A 12682-nucleotide genomic window follows, 5' to 3' on the forward strand; every position below is an offset into this window, starting at 1 on the left:
TAACACACTCAGACTGCAGGGTAACACCTCACTCACCCTCCTGCTAACACACTCAGCAACTTTTCCTTCTACATTTAAGGTATCGCGTCTATCAAAACCCCAGCCTCACTCACGTCACTCTAACTTCTCCATCTGCTCATTTTCCCTGCTCCTCTTCATCCATCTCTTATTTTTGCATAAGTACATATAATTATATATTAAAAAGCAGTAACAGCTAAGCGCCGAAACACTTTTGAGTGCAGAAGAGTCAATGGTGAACAAAACAATCGTACTGTCTTCCCTAACAAAACTCCACCTTCCCCATAGCATGGATAAATCCTGCTGCATAAACACTGCACAGACTAAAACTCCTATCTACTTTAAACTATAGTCCACTCCTCAAATCAGAAATCGGTGTGTTTTGTTGATGAAGTTTTTCTCTGTCATATACTTCTAACCCCCTCACCTGCCTCACTTCTCAGTCATCCAAGGACCTGGCCTCCTACTTTTGTAGGAAGAATCCTTCAATTTCTTCCTATCACACTCAACAGTGTTTGCATCTGTCTTTTTCTTTTATTCCTCCCTCTCTGAGAATGTCACTTAGATACTAAGTTACAAAAATAAAGAAACCTTTTGCTTTTCCTTTGTTAAGGAACTATTAGCATATTATACTTTTCAAATTGTAAAAGGTAGACAGAAGAGATCTCTGAAAGTATCTAATCATCCAACTCATTGTTCCTTGATTGGAGATTGAATGACCAACCAAGACTACATGGCTAGCAACAACAACAACATCATCAACAACAACAACAAAATCAAGAGAAGATTGTTATTCCTGATTTCCAATCAAATGATCACTACTCATTACAACACTGTTTCATCTGAGTCAGACTACATCAGGGGTAAGAGAAGGAGATGGCTATTGAACAATGAACAGTTACATCAGCTTGAGAACTGTCCTGACTTTAAGACGGTCAAATTCTTCTCCTGATTTGAGGAGCTGGGGTTCTTAGATAGTTCTACAAAACAACCCAGACAATTACAGCCGAATTTCGCTCCAAGTCTACCAGCAGAAAGAACAGCACAAGTTTAGAAAAGAAAATACCTATTGGCAGCATGGCGAAGAATGGAGCAAAACCAAGCATGCTAACCTCGGCTAACTCTCAGTGAACGGGAAGCTGAACGGGAAGCTGGCAGCCCTGACATGTGACCCGAAACGTACACAGCTACTCTGAGCCTCTCCCAAGTACATTTTCAGATCTGCTGTCTACACCACCTAAAAGGAGAAGCTCGCTTTCCCACAGTGCGTATGACCTTGAAATGTTTTCTCACACTGACTGTGGTAAAACATAAAGGAATTCTATCCTTACCTAGACCCATAAAGATCTGAACACAGGATGAGTGGTCACTAGAAAACAAGTCACTTCCATGGAGAATATTTCAGAATAACTAATGAGAACTAGAGTAAGTCAATAGTTACCTGGTCGTTTGCTCTTTGGGTCCTCCAATGGAATGGGTTTTTTAGACACAGCATCTTTTACGGCTTGCCTTAGTTTCCTCTGCTCTTTTCGGTATTTCTTGATGGTACTTTGCTGTTTAAATTGCTTATTTTTCAGTTTGTTTTCAAGTTTTACTTTACTAGTTTTTATCAGCTTTCGAAAGCTTGGGACCTGCTTTTTATTTCTTCTCTAGAAAACAACAACAAAAGAAACACTACAGCTAAGAAATTTTAATTATTTTTAAAATCAGGTTAAGGAAAACAGTTTATAAATTAAATAAGACCAATCTCACAAATGTCTTAAAACCATGGATCCTGTGTAAGAACTAAACCCAATGTACAGCAGTAAACAGTCCTACAGAATGGTACTAGAGCACTGGATACTCAATACAGGATTTCCCCGTGATCTGAATCTAGTCTCTCACCTGTGTAATCTATAAAGAAAAACATCACGAATCTCTTATCTTGTGGCAAATGCTCATTCAAGGCTAGTCTAATACTGGTACTGTAACACATTCAGAGCAAAATAATGGATGCCTTTAACGACAACTGACATTTATTTAATGTGTTATTATTTACAAAGCACTCAAACTTCCCAACATCCTAAATAATGATCCTCACATAACACATAAGAAAGCGAAGGTTTCAGAAGTTATTCCTACTCTCTCGCTGATAGGTACTTTGTAATCCAAATCCCAAGGCTACTTCTAAACTCCCTCTCCATCTGCGAAAATCACCAGCCTTAAAGAGGCTGGGGAAAACAGGCTCTCTTGGATCCAGTGACTCATATAATAGGTTCAAGGAAGTTTAGACTTGCTTCTCATGTATAGAAAAAGGGTCTGAGAGGCAGTCTGGGAAAACCCTTCAGCCTGACATCCTTCGGATGCAGGGCCCAGTACTGGCCTCACATCTGCTCCCTGAGGCCGTCCTTGGACATAGTGGGCGAGGAAGCAAAAACCCCTGTAAGGACCCAAAGTGGAGCACCAACTTAGGCCACCGCCCCCTATACCAGTCAAAACTTAAGGGAAAGATAGCCAGGCAAAGGGAGACCCTGTCAACCCGAGCAACTAGAACTCACTGGACCGGGGTACCAAGAGCACTCACCGCCTTCATCCTTAGGCCTGCAAGAAGTACCACAGAAAAGATCACCCGGACGGAGGGACACACAGGAGCCCGGTGGAAAAGACACACGTGCCTAAAGAGCAACCTTTCTCAAACCGGAAGCTGCTTTCAGCCTTTCCCCTTTCTGCCGCCGGAAACGGGAGGCGGAACTTCCTCTTCGGGCCGCAGCGCGTGCACCCCCTGGTGGCCCTGTTCTCGCACTCAGGCGCTCACAGACTGACACGATCGAGAATCCCTGAGGCTGGAGACCAGCGGGCGGGCGACCCAGCTGAAGGACTCAAACGGGTTCCCGCTCGGATTCCTTTTAAGTCCTGTAGAAGACAGGCTTGGCGTTTTCACTCGCCTGCATCTTGTGGCTCCGCCTGTTGCGGTACTCGTCCTCTGGGTCTTCTAGAGGCCGACTGCAGCTTATTTATTGGAAGCCACCCTTCCACAGGCACTGGAGCTTTGTATGGAATGATGAAAGATTTCTCACCACCTTCCACCAACCAAAACGTCTTTAATCCCAACACTGGGAGGTAGAGGCAGGTGGATCACTGTGAGTTTGAGGCCTGGTCCACAGACAGAGCCTAGTCTACACAGTGTAGACCCTGTCTAAAGGAAAAGTCTATGGTTTTACTGTGGAATCGTTTTTCTTTGAGTTTAACCATTATATGATAAAGTACCGTATTGGTGAGACTTGCAGATTTAGGATTCTGTTACCTTTTGATAAAGATACGATCTGTTTAGTAATTCTGACTGAATCGTTAACTCCTACAAGAAGATTCAAGCATTGCAAGAATGTGTTTTTCAAGTACTTGTCTCCCAAAGACATTTTCCTAAATTAAAAAACAAAACACTGGGCTAGAGAAATGGTTCAATGTTTAAGAGTGCTTGCTGCTGCTGGGCGGTGGTGGCGCACGCCTTTAATCCCAGCACTTGAGAGGCAGAGGCAGGCGGATTTCTGAATTCGAGGCCAGCCTGGTCTACAGAGTGAGTTCCGGGACAGCCAGGGCTATACAGAGAAACCTTGTCTCGAAAAACCAAAAAAAAAAAAAAAAAAAGTGCCTGCTGCTCTTCCAGAAGTCCAGAGTTCTGTTCCTAGCACTTCTATCAATACCTCCAGCTCCAGGGATTCTGAGGACCTCTTCTGGCCTCCTCAGGCAGGTGTCCACCCACGCATATATACAAATAAAAATAAATTTTAAAAAAAGACCCTGTCTCGAAAAACCAAAAAGAAAAAGAAAAACACAAAGGAATTTGAGGCTATTAAAGGTTTTTTTCTTAATGATGTTATTTAACTGACCTTAACACCCCCCCACACACACACAACTCAATATGCTCCTGTCTCAGTCTCTCAAGAACTATATCACAGAGTAAAGCCAACATGCTCAGGGTTAAGCATATCGTTCTTGAGCAGAACCCTGACACAGTTGGCCTCACAGTCCTGAGCTGGTGAGATAAGCCAAAAGAAGCCCAGAGGACACTGAGATCATCAACAGTGGTGTTCTTACAGAGACTAAGAAAACTAGTCCTTTCTGCTTTTCACTTCAGAGAAAAACGCCTTCTATCTGGCATTTCACCTCCCTTCTAACTTTCTCCCTGTTCTCTCTCCTTCCACACCCTGTCTTGGAAACAGTAGAGCTTGTCTCACTGTTAGATTACTTCATCACACAAATTGAAAACATCAGTCCGTGCTCTTTCTTCCCAAGTGCCTGAATTCCTTCCCAAACATATCAACAATTGTTCCCACTTCTTCAGCTTGCCTCTGGTTATTCCAAGGATGAGGCATCCGCATTCCTACTCAAAACTGACTCCATGTTTCTTAGTCTTCTGTCAGTCATCTTGCCCTCTGCCTTTCCCTAATATTTCCTTCCCGGTTAGCCTATTCCTAAACAGCTCTTCACTATTTTTCTCTAATGATGTTTTCTCCTTTTAATTCTTGTCTTTCTTCTTCCAAGGAAAATCATCATCCCTGTGTTTCCTCTTCCTCTTCCCTGTTTTCATAATCAACTCTGAGCTAGCGTTTTATGTGTGTTTGCCTACATGTATGCATGTTTACCACGTCTGCCTGGTACAGGTCAGAAGAGGGTGTCAAACCCCTTAGAACTGGAGTTATGGATAGTTGTGAGCAACCAAGTGGATTCTGGGAATTGAACCCTAGCTCTCTGCAAAAGCAACCAGCACTCTACTGAGTGCTACTGAGCTATTTCTCCAGCCCCCTGTGCTAATTTTTAAAGGAACTGCATCTTATTCTTTGCCCATTTTATATTTAAGCTTATAATCAAGTAAAGTCTTTGGTCCATTTTAAAACAGTTTGTTGCCACACTGCCTCCTGTCTTGAGAGCTTTTTATTTGAAAGCAAATTTGAAAATGGAAGCTTTCATGAGTCCTGCTAAGTTAATCTAATCGGCTTCTTGATCCTGTCCACTCCAGCTTATCACCATTTCAGCTAACCCACTGTTAAGCCTAATTTATGCTTGCTTGTCTTGACTTAATCTGAACTTTTCTGGATACAGGCTAGTAGGGATCAATGGGCTATACCAAACAGCACTGAATGAGTTGTACTGGAAAATTCCTATGAGTCCTCTGGGGAGATACGGTCACTCTTCTGAATCTTCCTGTGACGTTCCACTGAAGCTGGTCATAGAAGGGGAACCAAAACGCTCCAAGTCCTGGTTTTCTCCTAAGTGCATACAGTGTTAGTGTTTCTCTCTTTAGCTTCACTGGATTACTTGGCTACATTTGATGCTACATTCTCTTCTGTCTTCTCTTTCTCCCCTCCCCCCAAGTCCCCTCTGTGTATTAGAATACAGGTGCCCCTGGCTCTCCCAGCCATCTCTTCCCCAGGATCTTCTATTCCTTCTCTCTCAAGCTTCTTCAATGTAGGAGATATTCTTTGCATAGCCAAATTATGGAATCAGCTCAGCTAATCATCGTTGAATGAATGGATAAAGAAAATGTAGCTGAGACTAGTGGCACAAATCTATTATCCCTGCCACTCAAGAAGATCAGACAGGATTGTCACAAGTTCATGGTCGGCCTTGGCAACTTAATGAGACTTCTCCAAAATTTTTGTTTCAGATTTATTCTATAAATTTATATATGTGTGTATATGCCTCATGTCTGTGGGTGCCCCTGGGGTCCAGAAGAAGAGGGAGTAAGAGTCCCTGGAGTTGGAATTACAGGTAATTATGAGCCACCAGACACTGGTACTGAGAACTGAATACTGTCCCTATGGAAGAGCAACAAGCACTCTTACCCTAAGCCATTCTCCAGGCTCATGTCTCAAAAATTTTAAAGTCAAAAGAGAATTGAGTATATAACTTAGTGAAACAATGCATGCCTCACACATGTAAGGCTCTAGGCTTACTACTCAATCACACACACACACACACACACACACACCACAAAAGGAAAGAAAGAAAGAGAGAAAGAAGGAAAGGAAGAAAAAAGGAAGGAAGAAAGAAAGAGTGAATAAAGGGAAAAAATGAAATGTAGACAATGGAGCAGTATTCAAGTATGAAGAATGAAATTATGGGCCTGGAGAGAAGACTCAATAGATAAGAGCCCAGGATGTTCTTCCAAGAGGACCTGGGTTCAATTCTCTGCCCCCACATGGGAGCTCCCAACTATCTCTAACTCTTGTTCCAGAGGATCTAAAGGGTTAACAAATTAAAAGTACGAAATTATATTATTTGCAGTAAAATGGTTGGAAATGGAAATCATAATAGTAAAATAAGGTATGCTCAGAAAAATATCATTCTTTCACATATTTGGAATCTTGAGTTTTAAGGCATTAAAGTAGAAATAAGAATAACTGGGAGGGAGGGGGAACGAGTGGAAAGGATGGAAAGGTTAAAGGAGTAAATATTACTGAAGTGTGCTATATTCATCTATGAAATGTCATAATGAAACTGATCATTTTGTGCAAATCATGTAATTAATAAAAAGAAGGTAGAACTCCCAGCAGCCACCAAGGGGATCAGAGATCAGAAACCAAATCTCCCTGCTGGTCTCTGAAACTATGAGAGAATGACTAATAGAAAGTCACCAAGTTTGAGGTAATTTGTTAGAGCAGCCAAAGAAGACTAATAGCACTAATATTTATGCCAATGTCCTTGGAGACATCGTGCAAAGGCTCATGGAACGAATGAGTTCAATCTTCAAACGCCCCCCTCACAATCACACTATCAGGGTCCTTCTCTTTCTGGTCTCACTTTTATTTATTTTTTTAAAAAAGATTTATTTATTATTGTATGTATGTGAGTATCCTGTAGTTCTCTTCAGGCACACCAGAAGAGGGCATCAGATCCCATTAATAGATGGTTGTGAACCACCTTGTGGTTTCTGGGAATTGAACTCAGGACCTCTGGAAGAGCAGTCAGTGCTCTTAACCACTGAGCAATCTCTCTAGCCCCTTACTTTTATATACTATAGTAATCAGTAACTCCTGTGCTTACCTTCAAAAAAATTTATTTACAGCCAAATGCTGTGTTCTCTCAGCATTAATAAGGCTACAAGTCAGCTGGGCAGTGGTGGCACATGCTTTTAATCAATCCCAGCACTTGGGAGGTAGAGACAGGCAGATTTCTGAGTTCGAGGACAGCCTGGTCTACAGAGTGAGTTCCAGGATAGCCAGGGCTACACAGAGAAACCCTGTCTCGAAAAACAAAACAAAACAAAACAAAACAAAACAAAAAAGGCTACAAGTCTCAAATCAAGGCATCAACATAGTTGGTTCCTTTTCAGAGACCTTTGCTCTCATTTCTGACACTTCAGACATTCTGAGACAGCAACCCTTGACAGCCTTTGGCTTGTGGATACTCTAGGCTCTGCCTCCATCTTTATTTAACATTTTTCCCTTTGTCTCTGTGCCTTCACGTGGCTGTCTTCTCTTATAGCACTTAACTGGATTAAGGATACAACCTAAGGACCTGAAATTAAATTGGTTATTTGCAGAGGATGTGTTTCAAAATCAAACACCAGAGATATTACTGAGCCCTAAGTACTAGGTTTTCCTTATGAAGACATAAGGATTATCAGTTGAGCACAGAAGAAAAATAACAGAATAACTAATAATATATTAGAACAAGTATAACAATATGCTGTCATAAAGGTTATATGAGTATCATCTCTGAAGTAGGAGGAGAAACTACAGATGACTGTAAACTACTGTGTCCTCTCTGTGAGAAGAAGGACATTTCATGCTACCACTAAAATGATTTTTATGATTTCTCATATATATGCCTTGCATCCTGACCTCCAACCACCCCATCATCCCTGCACTCTCCACTTTCCCCACAGATCTGTCTCACACATTCATGTCTGTTCCTTTTGTGATCTACCAAGATGAACCAGGGCCATCTGTATGCCCAAGAGTTTGTAGCTCTCTGCTGGAACCTGATGGGCTCAGCAGAGGATACCCAACTAAAGACAATGAGCTTCCAGAATCTTTGAGAGCCAAGTGCTCTGAAGTAAGAGGTAGGGCCATGAGAGCCCTGTCCTTTCCTTGATAGGGCTGGCCCTAGTTATAGGGAAGATACCTACAACTAAGATGAGTTCATGGATATCAAGCTGTGAAATCTGAATTCAGAGTCAAACCTAAGACAATTGCATACTTCCACTTATTTAAGCACTTCATGTTTCCAAACTAAGTGTAACTTATTTTCTCTTATTGTCAAGAATCTTATGAAATAAACATTAGCTCCACTGAATTGATTTTTCTCTATGATCCCTGGTTAGCCTTGAATTTGTAGCAATTTTCCTTCCTTAGCCTCTTGAGTGCTGGAATCCTAGGGAGGAGTTACCACAGCACAGTAATTAATTGTTAATTAAGAATCGGGACATTAGGTATTACACTGAATTACAAATTCAGCTGGGAAATGTGCCAGTCACGTTAGAGAGAGTAGTTTTTCAGCAAAAAGGTATCAAATACCTTTCTCAATCTGCAATACTGTAGACAAGGAAAAAATTAAGTTGAGATTTTCCTAGGGTCATGATATTTGTTCTTTTTTCATTTACGATTTATGTTGATAAACTAAATCTCGACATTTCCTCATTGCATACTTGGTTGGGTAGTTCAGAGCTGCTCTCTATTCAAAATCCCTAGGGAAGAGAAGGTCATTCCATTTACAAAGTCATGAGCAGTTTCTGAACAACCCTGGAGCAAGACAACATCCTCACCCTGCCCTTTGTACCAGACTCTGCTAGATACTGTCTGTGAAAGAATGTCTCTCAAACAAGGATGTACTGTCAGTAAGTCTTCACTCTAACGTTGCTGGTAAGTATAGTTGATCCAAGAAGACACTGTAGAGTAAAACTAACACCTAAGGTGTCAGCATCTTTCTCACACATCCCACAATCCACCCCTGCTTCTTCTAATGTACTCCTCCCTACACGTATCATCAAAGAGAAGTCTTTGTTCTGGTTACAAGTCAGGGGACTGCTCTGTTCATGGGCTTGTCCTCAGGTACCTTGAAGAGCAGCTTTGCTGGAATTCATGGTTTTAACGTTTTCCTTCACTTTCTGAGCATATGCTATTAATTGCATTGAAAATTCACGCTAGCAAATAAATGGATACATAAATACCACGATGTCAAACAGAAAGAAAAGATCTACAGGTGAGTTTAACCCACAGAAGAAGAGGAAAAAGAAGAGGAGGAAGATGTAGTAGTAGTAGGAGAAATAGTAGCTTCTTAAGGACTTTTAGAACTTTATTTAACTACATTTGTCTACTTAACCATTCATTTATTTTGGTGTGGGTGTGTGTGTGTGTGTGTGTGTTTTACATGTATGTGGAGTTCAGAGCAAAACTTGTGGAGTCAGTCAATCTTCTCCCATGTGGTTCCCAGAGATTGAGCTCAGGTTGTTGAGCTTGGCAACAAGGACCTTTTTCCCACGGAGCCATCTTGAACTGATTTAAGACTTTATAACTACCAAAATAAAAGGGATTTGGCAGTCCTGAGAAGAGGCAAAATATGGGAAGTGAGAGGCTGGAGAAATGGCTCAGTGGTTAAGAGCACTTGTTGCTCTTCCAGGGGATCCAGGTTCAGTTTCCAGTATCCCCATGGTGTCTCACAAACATCCAACTCCAGGTCCAGGGGATCTGAGGCCTCTTCTGTTTTCCATGGGCATTAGGCATGCATGTGGCACACATGCATACATGCAGGCAAACATGCACACAAACATAAAATATAAATAAATCTTTAATATTTATGAAGTGGAGAAAGGGAAAGAGGCAAATAAAAGGCCACAAAATAGCCTAAAATTTAAAATTCACACAATGATTTAGTGTGTCAGTTCTGATAAGTAAATTATGTACTAAGTCATCACTTTAAAATACTAACAGATGTTTATATGTCACACTGTTTCTGTGGGTCCTGTTTTTAAGCGTGGCTTAGCAGGCTTGTGCTGGTTACAGAGATTGAAATGTAGATCCCTCTCAAAGTTGTAGTCACTTGAAGATGTTAAGGAGTGGAGCACAAGGATTAGCTACCGTTCTGACTTCTATGGCTGTAGAAAAGCTTCAGTTTCTCTGTGGCCCTCTCCATTGGGCAATATGAATGTCTTCATGACGGAGCAGCTGACTTCTGCTGCCTTTGTCCATGAGAGGAGGAGGAGGAAGAAGAGGAAGCAGAGGAGGAGGGGGAAGGAGAGGAAGAAGAGGAAGAGGAGGAAGAGGGGGAAGAGGAAGAAGAGGAGGAAGAGGAGGAAACATTCAAGTCTTTAGCCCCAGCTATGGGTGTCATTGTTTTGCCATTTTCTGTGTCAGAATGAGTCCCTTACTGCAGACTACACTGGGTGGGTATGTGGTAGGGGTGTGGGTTAACGTGATTCTTGAAGGGATATCAAAAATTGAGGATGTTGGGCTAGGTGAGTAAGACAATGTTAGAGTACTTTTCTATGTAGATGCTAGGCCCTGAATTGGATCCTCATCACACAAAATAAATAAACAAAATAAGATTGAGGAAATTTAAAAGGTAACACTTCACAGAGCTTGAGAGGCAGAAAAGCAGACCTCTGAGTTTGAGGCCAGCCTGGTGTACAGAATGGACTCCAGGAGTCCTACACAGAGAAACTACGCCTTGAAAAAAAAAACAAATATCATTTATAATGAGAGTGTGTGTGTGCTTGTGTATTCATGCCACAACATGCATGTGATGTGGAGGTCAGAGGACAACTTGTAGGAGTCAGTTCTCTCCTTCTACCACATAGATCTGTTATGTGACAGACTTTCTGGAGCAACATACACACTCACCCCAAAGAAACAATTATTCCAATATCTAATTTGGTGAGCAAATAAGGTTTTGTTTTTGTTTATAATGTGGCCACTATCAGGAGTGTGGGTGAAGGATTACTTAAAAGGAGCATTGATGAACTCAAAAACAGCTTCATCAGCATAAAACCCCTGCTTCCTGGATGAGGGCTCCAGAAACGCGCAACCCGAGCTCTCTGCACAGCTGGCAGGCGGCTCCACAGTCTGAACACCTTTTCCTGCTGCACTTTTGCCTGCTCAGACTCTCCGCTCTCAGCACTGCTCACTCCTGTTTGTGTTACTGGGTAGAGCCTTCAAGATTGCTCCAAGTTCTTAACGCTCTCAGTGTTTGTAGCTGGTGAGATTGGCTCACCTCAGTATTTGTTTTCCCTGACATGTGACTTTTGTTTACTTCCTGTTTGCCACTCTAGACTCATCCTTCCCTCCTGGAGGAAATGTTTCAAGGTCCAAGGAACAAACCGTAGGATGGATCTCAGGGATTGAACTCAGATGATCAGGTTTGGAGCGCCTTGACTAAGTCATCTCATCAGTTCTATGGACAAATTCAATGAGTATTTTTTGAGACCTGGATAGGCACTGAATTCAAAGATCAATGTTTCTATCACTAAAGAAATAGTAGGTTTGGAGTTTGGTGACATTTTTGGTTTGCTTGTTTCTTTAGTTGGCTGGTTGGCTTTATTAGTTGTTACTTTTGAAATTTTTAAAAAATTTGTATACATGTGTACATGTGTGTATGCTAGTATATGCTTGCTCCCAGAGAATATAAGAGGGTGTTGGATCCTTCAGCGCTGAAGTTATAGGCAGTTACATAATACCTGGTTCATTATGTGGGTGCTGGAATCTCAATTCTGGGTTCTCATGTTTGCACAAATGCTCTGGGGGCTGGAATGCTGGTTCAGCGGTTAAGTGCACTGGCTGCTCTTCTAAAGGACTAGGCTTCAATTTCTAGCTACCTACAGGGTAACTTCTGGGAGATCTGGTGCCCTCGTGTCACCTTCTCAGACACCAGGCACGCAGTTGGTGCACTTACAGGCAAAACACTCATAACACATAATAAATGAACAGAAATAACAATGACAAAAAGAACAAAGCATTCTTAATACCTGAGCCATCTCATCAGCCTGTGCCTTCTAATTTTTTGAGACAAGGTTTTGCTATATAGGCCAGGCAGAACTGGACTCTGGATGTGGCTCTCTGCTCTGGGCTTTGAGCTTATATTATTCCTACCTCAGGCCAAGTGTTATAACTATAGGTGAGCACCACCACACCCCACTTGAGAAATAGAGGCTTTGTGTAGGAAGATGAGTGAGTTTAATTTTTAAATTTGAAAACCAATACTTTTAAATACTTTTTAAAATTTATTTAGCATATGGAGGTGGCTATACCTGTGGTCAGACAACAGCTTGAGAGAGTTGGTTTTCTCTTTCTGCCATGTGGGTGCTCCTGGGATCAAACTCAACACATAAGACTTGGCAGCAATGTTGACCCATCTAGCTGCCTTTTTTATTTGTTTATTTAAAACAGATTCTTGTTACATAGTATACCTTGCTTTGTAGACCAGGCTGGCTCAAACCTGTGATGCTCCTCCTTGCCACGGCTTCTCCAGCCAATGTTAGAATAAAGATATTACAGGACTATTGTAGTTTCAAACATAAAAGGACAAGAGGCTGGGGTTTAAATCCTGGGCTGAGTTAGGAACTGGTTTTTGGCCCAGCAGAATAAACAAATTATTTTGTACCGCAATGTGACTGTGCATTCATAAGATTTCATAGTACCCGTATAGTGATAGTAACTTATTTTCCCTAACAGATAGGTCAGTCTTTAGT

General features: G+C 41.7%; 1 protein-coding gene across 2 annotated transcripts in view; it reads right to left on the bottom strand.

Moving 5' to 3' along the window:
- Nucleotides 1-2700, bottom strand: part of Noc3l (NOC3 like DNA replication regulator) — a 29756-nt gene extending 27056 nt beyond the window's left edge. For both annotated transcript variants that reach the window (XM_028773494.1, XM_028773493.1), the window contains exons 1-2: nt 2582-2700; nt 1460-1667 (exon numbers count right to left, since the gene is read on the bottom strand). In XM_028773494.1, coding sequence (XP_028629327.1) covers nt 1460-1667; nt 2582-2590 — 217 coding nt within the window. In that variant the 5' untranslated portion in view covers nt 2591-2700. The remainder of the gene's footprint in view (nt 1-1459; nt 1668-2581) is intronic.
- Nucleotides 2701-12682: the final 9982 nt, after the last annotated feature.

This window comes from Grammomys surdaster, unplaced genomic scaffold (assembly GCF_004785775.1).
Source record: "Grammomys surdaster isolate TR1022 unplaced genomic scaffold, NIH_TR_1.0 229, whole genome shotgun sequence".
Classification (NCBI taxonomy): domain Eukaryota; kingdom Metazoa; phylum Chordata; class Mammalia; order Rodentia; family Muridae; genus Grammomys; species Grammomys surdaster.